Source organism: Triticum urartu, chromosome 5 (genome assembly GCF_003073215.2).
Source record: "Triticum urartu cultivar G1812 chromosome 5, Tu2.1, whole genome shotgun sequence".
Taxonomy (NCBI): Eukaryota; Viridiplantae; Streptophyta; class Magnoliopsida; order Poales; family Poaceae; genus Triticum; species Triticum urartu.
This window is the reverse complement of record NC_053026.1, coordinates 615176366-615187368: the sequence shown is the minus strand read 5'-3', so window position 1 is coordinate 615187368 and position 11003 is coordinate 615176366. Positions and strand designations below refer to the sequence as shown.

At 47.1% G+C, this 11003-nt stretch overlaps 2 protein-coding genes across 3 annotated transcripts; one reads left to right on the top strand and one right to left on the bottom strand.

Annotated features, from left to right (window-relative positions):
* Nucleotides 1-2160: 2160 nt before the first annotated feature.
* Nucleotides 2161-6901, top strand: LOC125511271 (calcium-dependent protein kinase 7-like). 2 transcript variants are annotated; one of them, XM_048676599.1, is made up of 9 exons: nucleotides 2161-2730; nucleotides 2822-3013; nucleotides 3095-3648; nucleotides 4087-4230; nucleotides 4313-4465; nucleotides 4565-4680; nucleotides 5126-5293; nucleotides 5614-5838; nucleotides 6411-6901. In XM_048676599.1, the coding sequence occupies exons 2-9, from the start codon at nucleotides 2943-2945 to the stop codon at nucleotides 6543-6545; spliced, it is 1566 nt and encodes a 521-aa protein (XP_048532556.1). In that variant the 5' UTR covers nucleotides 2161-2730; nucleotides 2822-2942; the 3' UTR covers nucleotides 6546-6901. The 2 variants fall into 2 exon arrangements, with proteins under 2 accessions (XP_048532556.1, XP_048532555.1); XM_048676598.1 differs by having other exon boundaries at nucleotides 2822-3648.
* A 47-nt stretch (nucleotides 6902-6948) lies between these two features.
* Nucleotides 6949-8670, bottom strand: LOC125511272. Its single transcript, XM_048676600.1, has 4 exons — nucleotides 8354-8670; nucleotides 7608-8233; nucleotides 7308-7523; nucleotides 6949-7218 (listed from the first exon to the last, which is right to left on the bottom strand). The coding sequence occupies exons 1-4, from the start codon at nucleotides 8565-8567 to the stop codon at nucleotides 7174-7176; spliced, it is 1101 nt and encodes a 366-aa protein (XP_048532557.1). The 5' UTR covers nucleotides 8568-8670; the 3' UTR covers nucleotides 6949-7173.
* Nucleotides 8671-11003: the final 2333 nt, after the last annotated feature.

Sequence of the window (11003 nt, the reverse complement as noted above, 5' to 3'; positions counted from 1 at the left end):
GTGTCAGGCGCTTCAGACCGATTCAAGAGTTCTATGGCGATGACTGCAGTTCTGAAGCACATGCTATGAGGGTCGGTGTTGTTGCAAAAGTGGAGCTCCAGAAGGAATGCCGACGCCAATGGTTGGAGGGGATGATGGTCCAACCAGAGGCGACATCGTCACAGTGCAAGGTGATGGAGCACCATGGTAAAAGAGGATAGAATGAGGGTGATCAGCTGAACAAACAGACAATTAGTTTATAGCAACTCCAACAGACCTCGTATTTGTAAAATAACTACCGTTTAAGAGAAGTTTCGGCACAAAAGCATCTCCAACAAATCCTGTAAATGTGAATTGAATTTACACAATCATGTAAATTTGATCTCAACTTCGCTTCGGTTTAGATGAAGTCTTGCTTCCTGTAAACTTTTGGCACAAGGTAACTGCCTGAAACTGTCGCGTCGCAGGAAAGCCACCGTGCCGCTTCGCCGGAAAACCACTGTGTCGTTGCCGCCCCGTGAACAGTTGCCGCGTCGCCATAAAGCCACCATGTCGCCGCCGATTCGCTGAAAAACCATTGTGTCGTTGCCACCTCATGGACAGCCACGTCGCCGAAAAGCCACCATGCCGCTGTCGCTTCGTCAAAAGCCCACCGCGTCACCGTTGCCCCGGCAGAAAGCCATTGTGCTACCGCCGCTTCGCCGAAAAATTGCCGTGTCGTGTCGCCGTCGCATCACTGCCATGTTGTCGGAGTGCCGTGATGTGCGTCACTGACCAACGGGCCCTAGGTCATTATCTAGTTTTGTTTAATGAAAAATAAAATAAAATCATGTTTAAGAGCAAAAGTTTACGAGATCTGATAAAAGTACCTATCAGGAAGCTTCCCCTATAAAAGCACTTTTACGATAAGTTTTTGGAGGAATTATCTTTTAAGGCGCATACGTTCATACATATGTATAGCCGAAAGGCCTGGAATAAATTTAAAAAAGAATACGAGCACCAATGTCAAGTATAGGACTTGAACCTGATGAGCTGGGATACTATTGTCCACCTAACCCTCAACCACATGTTGGTTTACTTTTAGAGGAATTGTTGGAGTTGCTCTTACTATTTCTTTGACACATACACTAAATGTTGTTAAATAGTTTTTTCCAGACGTGGTCAGTATAATAATTTAGAAGGAAAAGTACTCATCGAGGAATAACCTTTTTATGCGACTGAAAAAAATCGTGGAATAACCTTTTTTTTGCGACTGAAAAAAAATCGTGGAATAACCTTGTTGTACTTTGCCACGGCTCCCTAAAAGTATAAACAATCACGGAATAACATTTTTGTTTCGCGACTGGAAAAATCGTGGAATAACCTTTTCTCTGATATTCTGGCTTATCCAAACAAATCATCTCATATTCTCGTCAGACACCTGTAATCCAATCCCAAAAGCAATAAACACTTGAGATTCCGACACAGCAGAAATGTTCGCTCCAAAATGGGGAAGCAGAAGTTTGAGCCAAAGTAGACAGCCAGCAACTCCAACCTCCAAACCAAGCACTACTTCATCCAGTAGTACAATCTTCTGCAAGTGCAATCCACCGCCGTAGTTTCCCAATTTCATTTCCAAACGGGACAACACGCTTGCACAGCCGTCTCGGAGCACAGCTCAACTTTGACTTGCCCTTGTTTTTTTTCTAAAAAAAACTTTGACTTGCCGTGCAAATAACCAAAGCACTGATCGGAGGAGTGAGACACGCTAACTTTGATTTGATTTGTACCGCGGATAAAGAAACCAAACCAAACCAAAAACACCAATTCTATTCTAGAAAGAAGAGAAATCCACGGAGGAGATCACACCGTTTGTGACCCGTGACGGACGTGACGGAGTCCGCCGGCGCCGTCTCATGCCGCCAAAGGCCAAACACTTTTACCACCCCTGGTTTCCGTCTTCTTTTTTGGCAAAGCCCCTGGTTTCTGTCGGCTTCGAGGAGAAAAAAAAAGGTCCTGGACCGTGACCGCCGAATTCTAAAAAGAAAATCAAAACGACTGCGAAATTCCAAAAAGGAAAAGAAAATAATTTGACTGCGAAATTCCGCCGAGAGTCGCACCTACCCCCCTCCCCGGCCGGACTATAAATAGTGGCCCTCCCCCGCCTGCCCTCCTCTTCTCTCCTCTCTGCATTTTTTCCACCCACCGGTTTTGCGCTTTGGCCCCTCGGGAACACGAGAATCCGTGCCAGCACCCTCGGCGCGATCCTCCCCGTGCTCGCTCGCGTCCAGCTCGCCGCCCGTCGTAAGGCCCTCTCGTCCCCGTGCGCGCCCCGGTTTCGCGTCCGTCCGGCGGAGATTTCGTGCTCCGCGGGCCAGATTCGCCGTGCGGCCAGCCGCCGTCCAGCTGCTCCTCGTCGGTTTCCGCCGATCCGTGGTCGGGTCCAGCTGTTTGCGGCTGTGCGGTTCGGGTCGCGGCCAGGTGTGCGGCATTGGAGACCCTCGGCGTGGGGATTTCCTGCCGGAGGGAGCTTTGCGGACGAAAAAGCTGCCTTCGGGAGGAACTCTTCCAGCCCCGAGGGTTTGGTCTTGTGTGCGGGGGCGGCGGAGGCCTCGTGTTTCGCGTGGGGTTTAGTTGGATTTCGTGTAGTGCGGAGCAGAGAAGCTTGGCCTATTTAGCGCGCCAGGCCCTGTGCTGGAAGCCCTCACACCGGAGATCTCCTCGCGCAAGAGGAGAGACGCCGTCGGGAGGGAATTCCTGCCAATCCCCAAGGTTTCCACTGGCTTCCTCTAAATTTTAGTTTTGCTTGCCGTCCAGTGTTACCCATGGGTTACTGATCAAGTTTCCTATTGTGAAATGTCAGGTTCAGGATTTCCTCCTCGGCGAGAAATTCTACCAGTTCTCCAGGTTTCTCTGGCTATTTAAGGATCTAACAATTGTGAGAGACTGGGAACTTTCAGCCTGCCGAGGGTGGTGTTATTGCGATGGGCAATCAGAATGGGACCCCCGGGAACGATTACTACAACCGGTTCCCGAGGGAGCATCCTGCTTCCAGGTATGCCGATGGGATTGAAGATGATAGCTACTCAGACTTGAAGAAATCTGACAAGCCCTGGCCCGATGCTGACTCGTTTAGGCCCACCGCCGCTGGTATTCTGAGGCAAGGGTTGGATCCGACATCCATCTCTGTCCTCGGGCGCAAGACGGCGGACCTAAGGGAGCACTATATCCTTGGCCGGAAGCTTGGGCAGGGCCAGTTTGGGACTACGTACCTCTGCACCGAGATAAGTACAGGGTGCGACTTTGCGTGCAAGACCATCCTCAAGCGCAAGCTCATCACCAAGGTGGATGTCGAGGATGTGCGCCGTGAGATTCAGATAATGCACCATTTGTCGGGACACAAGAACGTTGTCTCGATCAAGGATGTCTATGAGGACGTGCAGGCGGTCCACATTGTGATGGAGCTCTTGCCTGGCGGGGAGCTATTTGACCGAATTCAGGGGAACGGGCGTTACAGTGAGATGAAGGCTGCAGAGATTACAAGAATTGTTGTCAGCATTGTGGCTATGTGCCATTCACTTGGTGTGATGCACCGCGATCTCAAGCCGGAAAATTTCCTCCTCCTTGACAAAGATGATGACCTGTCCATAAAAGCAATTGATTTTGGCCTATCCGTCTACTTCAAGCCAGGTATGGTATTGAATTTCGATGCATGTACAGGGACATCTTTTTAAGCAATAAATAAATGCCATACTGTTTTTCTGCCTTTTTTGCTGTGTAATATTTTGTTGACACTGAAAGGCAGACACATTCAGTTACATTCCTGCTGCACCCTTAGCAATCTATATACAAGCCGCCACTTCAAAATTCAAACTAGTATATAACAAAATGGCCTGAATGTTGACTAACAGGAGTTTGTATATCTTGTTGATTCAACAACACATATGAATATTAGCTTATCATTACTGCTTATTACAAGGATGAGGCAAATTGAAATGAAACTCTGTTTCTACCTCATCATATTCGCATGTATCTGCATTATATGTACCCATCCCATGTGTTAAGTGTTGTTATTTTCTGAATAAATTATTGTTTTTCTTTATTAACTTTGCTAATTTACCAATTCAGGCCAGGTTTTCAGTGAGCTAGTTGGCAGCCCGTTCTATGTTGCTCCTGAGGTGTTGCACAAACGCTATGGGCCAGAATCGGATGTGTGGTCAGCTGGAGTGATACTCTATGTATTGCTAAGTGGGGTTCCACCATTTTGGGCAGGTGATTTCTTTAAACTCTGGTGTTAAATTTGAGTCTACTGTCTTCCTGGAATTGCTAAAATGATTAATATTGATTGTATCAGATACACAGAAAGGCATATTTGATGCAGTTCTGAAGGGGCACCTTGATTTGGAATCAGACCCCTGGCCTAAGATATCTGACAGTGCAAAGGATCTTATAAGAAAGATGCTTTGCAATTGCCCTTCAGAGCGTTTGAAAGCCCATGAAGTGCTACGTAAGTATATTTTATTTATTTCTTCACCCTTGCAAATTGTTTTAGTAGTCACAAACATTTTCCTTTTGTACTTGTTTACCAATTATATGTTAATGCCAGGGCATCCCTGGATCTGCCAAAATGGGATGGCCACTGATGGAGTTTTGGATCCTAGTGTTATCTCTCGGCTCAAGCGGTTCTCTGCAATGAACAATCTACAGAAATTGGCTCTGAGAGTGAGTTTTCTCTGCAATTTTTTCCATTTCACATCTTTGTCTTTACAAGTGTAATAGTTGAAATCTTGGTAGAATATTAACTTTATGTGGTATAATGATCGCATGGATCATGGCTCTGTTTTGTTTGGATTTTCCTATAATATGTTAGTTTAAGGCACGTACATAGTTACTGTGAATCATCAATTGACATTACAGTTCACACGAACATGCCATTGGTCATGGATGGATTCTATTGCTGCCATGCAAGCAAGTTCATTTGAGCTGCTGCTTTAGTCTCACTACATGAATTTCCTGCTGCGGAAAGGGAATATGCTTTTGTTTTTGGCATTCAACTGTGTGGGTTAGGCCCTATGCTGGAATTTAATTTGTTTCATTATGTCCTGCATCTATCAATTTTGTAAACAGTACGGCCCTGTTTCTTCTGTGACACTTAGTATGCTTCCAGGTGATAGCTGAGCGTCTTTCAGAAGAGGAGATTGCTGGATTAAGAGAATTATTCAAGACAGTGGACATAAAAAATAGAGGCGTAATCACTTTTGGTGAGCTTAGGAAAGGTCTGACAAGATATGGCAACGAATTGGTGGATACCGAGATTTGTGATATAATGGAAGCGGTAAGTGTGTGCCTCTGATTATTACGAAGGCTCGTCCAATATGTGTGGAATGTGTAATATTTTCCTGCTTCAAACACTGTTTAGCCACCACACACTATTCTTCAATTCTTATTGGTTCTGGGATATCCTCTGTTGGAGAAGGCCTAATCAATAGATATCATTGCTGTGATGACATATGGCATTTTTTTTAATGAAAAACGCCTAAGCTGTACATATATAGTATGCAGCAATAATATAATAACATGCATTTCTTGATTTGTTGGTAGGATATTGTCTGCATTGCTGTCCTACTTCATCTAATCTGTCTGAACCTTTTTCAGGCTGATACAGACACTGATGTAACCATAAACTATGAAGAATTTATTGCTGCAACCATGCCTCTAAACAAGATAGAGCGGGAAGAACACTTGAAGGCAGCTTTTACATATTTTGACAAAGATGGCAGTGGCTATATCACAGTCGACAAGCTTCAACGAGCCTGTGCAGAATATAACATGGAAGGCACTCTCCTTGAAGAGATTATTTTAGAGGCCGATCAGAACAATGTAAGTCGATTATCGCAATCTAAAATATCATGGCATGCCTGTTAATTGTTAGTATCATTTAACTGTGGTTCTGACTCATGAAGAACCTGTAACACTTTTGCGACAGCAAACAGTCGCAAAAGTGTTAGGCATATTTAGTCAATTTAGACATGTATAGTGTTTTGGGACTTGCATCTTTGATACCCACTGCAGCGGGTCTTAATTCTAAGACCCATTTAACTTGTGAAATTGTACCTTTGGCCTTGGTGGCATTGGGTATCTACCACCAGCTACGCCTAATACCCAGTGGCTCAACAGCTCAAAGGAAAAACAAAATCTATATAGCAACAGCACGGAACACATAGATCTCGGATTACAATACAGACTTTGGTATCTGCATAATGTTGCAAAAATAATAATATAGTAATAATAACTCATTACTACTTAAATGTCAACTTTGTAACAGTGATCTTAGCTGGATAATACTATGAGAAAAATTATAGTGTTACTTTCAGCATGACCTACATCACCGCTGATTTGTTTGTCAGAAACCAACTGAATCTAATGAATGTGCATTATCTTTTTTTTTTCAGGACGGTCAAATTGATTATGCCGAATTTGTAGCCATGATGCAAGGCAACGCTAATGGTGGCAATATTGGACTTGGACGTCCAACAATGGAAACCAGTCTGAATGTGACCTTGAGAGATGCAGCTCAAGTACATTAATGCACAGATTTTGTTCTCTTCTCATTGCCATTATGTCCACAACCCAAATTGGGTTGTGGGCATGTACTTCCGAAGTACGGGAAGAGAACAGGTCGATTCTTTCGGCGGCATTTATCGAAAATAAGCTGGTCTAGCTAGCAGTACAGTCATTGTGAGAGACAGCGTCGTGGGTTCCATATAGTAAGTAGTTGTGTCCTGGTTCATATGACTGCAAGACTGGCTGCTATCCAGCAGGTGGAAGTAAGAGGGCGTGCGTCAAGTTCGTTTGTTCTTTGTGTGATCAGTTGTGTACTTTGTGTCTAATGAAAAACTTGTCTTCATGAAATGTCATATTCCCCAAGTTTGGTCTTGGTAGTTAGTACTGTTTTAATTTCTAAAATTATGAATCTATCTGCACAGATCATAATCAAGCAGGCCCAGAAGCTCTGGCTGTCGTTGGTAAGCCAGGGCAACAAAGGGCTGGCACACCACACCAGTTCATGATTTTGCAGAGACCAATTTGTTCAGTACTAGATGGCAGATTTACAGTATGAGTATGGCTATTCTAGATGTGTAAGTATATTTTTCTTCACTTTCTATGTAAAGATGTGATGAAACCTGAAGAGGTCCTGGCAGTGGCTGCCGCAGGTCAGGTGGCCTCCGACACCCGGGTCTCCTGCGCCGCAGCTATCTCCTACACACGAGCCAGGCAGCACGGTCAGTATTAAGAAAGAACTGTAGGAGTTTTATTTTCGCAGTAGCAGCAAGTGACACAATATTTACCTTGACGTCTCCGTCTCTAGAGAGGACGCACGTCGACGTGACCGCGCTGCCGTGGCCCAGCAGCCACCCGACCTCGCACACCACCTCGCCGTCCTCGCCGTCGCCGCTCACCTTGAGCGAGCTCCACAGCTGCTTCGGCAGCAGCGTCACCACGCCGGCACCGTCCCTCGCTGTCCTCCGCGGCTCCTGATCCGGCTCCAGCCCCGCGAACTTGCCCTGCACACCAGACATGTCAGTGTCACGCACGGCTATCTTCGATGTCGATGGACTGTGCGGTACGTGCTGCAGGAGGATGCTCACCGTCACGGGGTCCAGCGCGCCGGAAAACCTGGCGGCGCTCTCCCACTGCCCCGCCACCTCCGACGCGGCGAGCCTCTCACCGGCGGCGAAGGCGGACTCGCGGAGCGCGCAGCCGCCGAGCTGGTCGCCGTTGCGGTAGGGGCCGTACCACTGCTCGGAGAACACCTTGACGCCGCGCAGCCGGGCCGCGTCCTTGGCCAGCGCCACCGTCTGCACCAGCCTGACCCGCACCTCCGCGTTGTCCGGGTGGCAGATGCAGTGCTCCACCTCCAGCACGGCCGAGGGGCCCTTGGGCCACGTGGCCACGTAGGAGCCCCCGCCGCTGTAGGTGAAGGCGGTGGCGGAGGAGACGTGGCGCTGGTGGGAGGTGTGCACGGTGGCGGCGTCGGCTTCGCAGCCGACGGTGGGGAGGAGGCGGACGAGGCGGTAGTGGAGCGCGCCCGGCGCGGCGGGGTCGGCCAGGGTGGGGCACTGCGTCTGCCAGTCGAAGACCTGGACCCCCCACTCGCGGTACGCGTCCGGGACCACGTTGGCCGGCAGCTCCACGGGCTCGCCGGCCACCGTGAAGTCCGCGCCGAAGCCGTCCCACTCGCCGGACACCCGCGCCGCGAACTCCGCCCACTTATCTGCGCAAGCACGGACTAAGTTTCAGTGTGCAGTTCAGTCGTGGCATGGCATGGCGTAACCCTACCCATTGTCTTGAAAGTCAAAAGACAGGAGCTAGTTCATGGTGGCTGGCAACTGACCTGGCTGCGCGCCAGCGTCCGGGTCGTTGGTGGCTGCGGTGATTGGGGTCGCGGGCGAGACGGCGCGCGGCGCCGATCTGGCGGACGCCGAGGACCTGGTGCTGGTCCGTGGCCGAAGCTGCAGAGGAGACGGCGGGAGAAGCGCGCGCTGGTGGTTGGCGCTGGCGTTGGCGCTGGGGACGGGCGCCAGGCGTTGCGTCGACACGGGATGCATCCGTTCTCTTTTTTTTTTCTCACTCGCCCCTGCGTTATTTTTTCGGCGGATTGGTGTTTTCCCGTGACCCGGGCTATCCTGTTGCTCAGGGCTCAAGGCCGATCGAGGGGAAAGTAGATAAAAAACGTGTGGGCGTGGTTGGGATGAGGGAGTTCGTGGCCACGCCCGCCTGGGCCGCTCGCCGCTCGTTCAACATGTTGCGTCCCCGGCCGGGCTTTGGCGACAACTGTAACATCATCCGTGGCTCAGTATGAAAACGATCGAAGATTCTCCACAACATCTCCAATAGCAGATCAAAATTTTGCTACCCAAATCCATTTTGGATGGAGGAGAGAGAAATTTTAGCTGCCTACATTTTTTTTCTGCATACCCATATTTTCATAACCTAATTAACAAAGTTGTACTAAATCAGCGACACTTATTTTGGGACGGAGTGAGTATTTCATTGCGTAATTAAACAACCGCTGCACATTATACATAAAACATGTATAAACTAGAGGATACCAGAATTGGTTGATGAAAATTTAGGTTCATAATATGACAACCAAAGTTAAAAATACATATTTGTTATGTATAATTGTAACAATATTTATCGATATAAGTAGAAGAATTAAATGGATTTTTCCATATACAGTTGGATTGAGGCGAGTCTTATCTCATTCATAATTGTACGATGAGGTGGCATGCTTGATGCTGGGATAAATAAGTTAGTGGAGATGACTCTCTTAGGTTTATACAATCACAATTAAACATCCCTACCACAACATTGAGACCAAAACTAGCTACACTACGACTAAAACTAGGTGTCGTAGCGTCTGGCCTCGCTGTTGTCAAACATCTCATCATCCTCCTCAAGCTCGTCGAACATCTTCTCACGCTCGGCCTTGAGGCAGGCAAGCTCGTGGCACTTGCGCTCGCTCTGCTCCTTGGCGCGCTTGGCCGTGACTTACGCCTCGGCCAAGCAATGGTCCTTATCCTCAGCTCAGGGGACGACCTTAACAGGAGGCACGATAGCGGCCGCGAAGCCGACATTGCAGGGAAGCACCCAAAGAAAGCAGAGTGCCATGATGTTGTACCACGTGTCGCTTCCTTTGCTACGGTGAACGTGCCAATCCACACACATGCATTCGTGTTTGGGTTACGGATCTCAGTCGCCACTTGCCCTATAGCCGAAGCCTCACGCCCCGGTACTTCGGCGGCGGTGATGGCTGCGATGTGTTGGCCGATGGGATGCACGGGACGCTGGGGCGAGGTGAGGAGCCCAGAGAGACATGTCAGGAACGTGGATCTTAAGAGCAGATCGGCCGGCGGGGTAGTGGCGGGTGTCGGGGCTGCTGTGGGAGTGGCGATGACGATGGTCACCATGGAGGCGGATGGGACGCCTAGGAAGTTTCATGTAGTGACATTTGCCTTTCTCGTGGCTGATTTTGGTCTTTTGGGTGGCGTGATAGGCTGGATAAAAAAATTGGCCTTAGTAACAAAATTTGGTTGCCTACCCAAATTGTTTCGCTCCATTTAAATTTGTGTCTGAGCCAGTTTGTAGGGAAATAACACAAAATTTCAGTTTTGAGGTTTCAAGGTATTTTTTGGGTGTGTTACTGGAGACACTCTGGCCCAAGTCATGCACCTATTGCAACCGTGACTCGCTCCGCGAACTAATTGTAGCTCAGAGGTTAGGTTCCTTGTGGTTGAATCAATCCACTAAGATTTAAATCCTACACTTGTCACTGATGCTAGTATTTTTCTGGATTTATTTCAACCTTTCTGGGAACATTCGTTTAGTGGGAGAAGACATTTCCGTCGGCTACGAGGTGTCTGTGATGACTTCGTCAATCTCAAAATATTTTGCCGACTTAGTATTTTAAAGATGCTCATATGGGTAGAATGTGCGTGCATTCATAAAGGTAAGCATATGTGCGTATTTGTGGGTATGTGGGATTTTACTCTGTTAAAAAAATCATGACGCGCTCCTCCCCCCCGGGACAGTTGCCTTGGCTAAAGCGCCAGCAGTTCAATTTGTTTTTCCTTCAGTCGTTTGCTTTGTCTCATTTTTTATATATAATTTTAGAAATGTCTAAAATAGATAAATTTCAAGAATTTCTTCAGTTTTGAATTTTCTTATTTGCAGTGTTAAAATTGTTGGCACAACTACTAAAAAATGTTTCAACATGTATTTGAATATTTTTAATGTTTTTTTTGATTTTTTTTCAAAAACACGTGTTTTTTTTAATCATGTATTTGAAAAATATCGAAGGTATATCAAATATATGTTTCAGATGTGTACAAAAAATGTACTACGTGTCTAACAAAAAGAAGATGCCAAAACATGTATTTGGGAAAATGTTAATTATTGTATTTATAAAGCTTAACCATGTATAAGGAAAATGTTTTTTATGTATATAAAAAATGTGCAATATGTATGAAAAAGTAGACATC

Coding starts and splice junctions, on each gene's coding strand:
- LOC125511271 (XM_048676598.1), top strand. CDS start 2,943: ATGGGCAATCAGAATGGGACCCCCGGGAACGATTACTACAACCGGTTC. Junction 4,466..4,564: donor GAAAGCCCATGAAGTGCTAC/GTAAGTATATTT, acceptor TGTTAATGCCAG/GGCATCCCTGGATCTGCCAA. Junction 5,294..5,613: donor TTTGTGATATAATGGAAGCG/GTAAGTGTGTGC, acceptor AACCTTTTTCAG/GCTGATACAGACACTGATGT.
- LOC125511272 (XM_048676600.1), bottom strand. CDS start 8,567: ATGCATCCCGTGTCGACGCAACGCCTGGCGCCCGTCCCCAGCGCCAAC. Junction 7,524..7,607: donor GCGCGCTGGACCCCGTGACG/GTGAGCATCCTC, acceptor TCTGGTGTGCAG/GGCAAGTTCGCGGGGCTGGA. Junction 7,219..7,307: donor CTAGAGACGGAGACGTCAAG/GTAAATATTGTG, acceptor GCTCGTGTGTAG/GAGATAGCTGCGGCGCAGGA.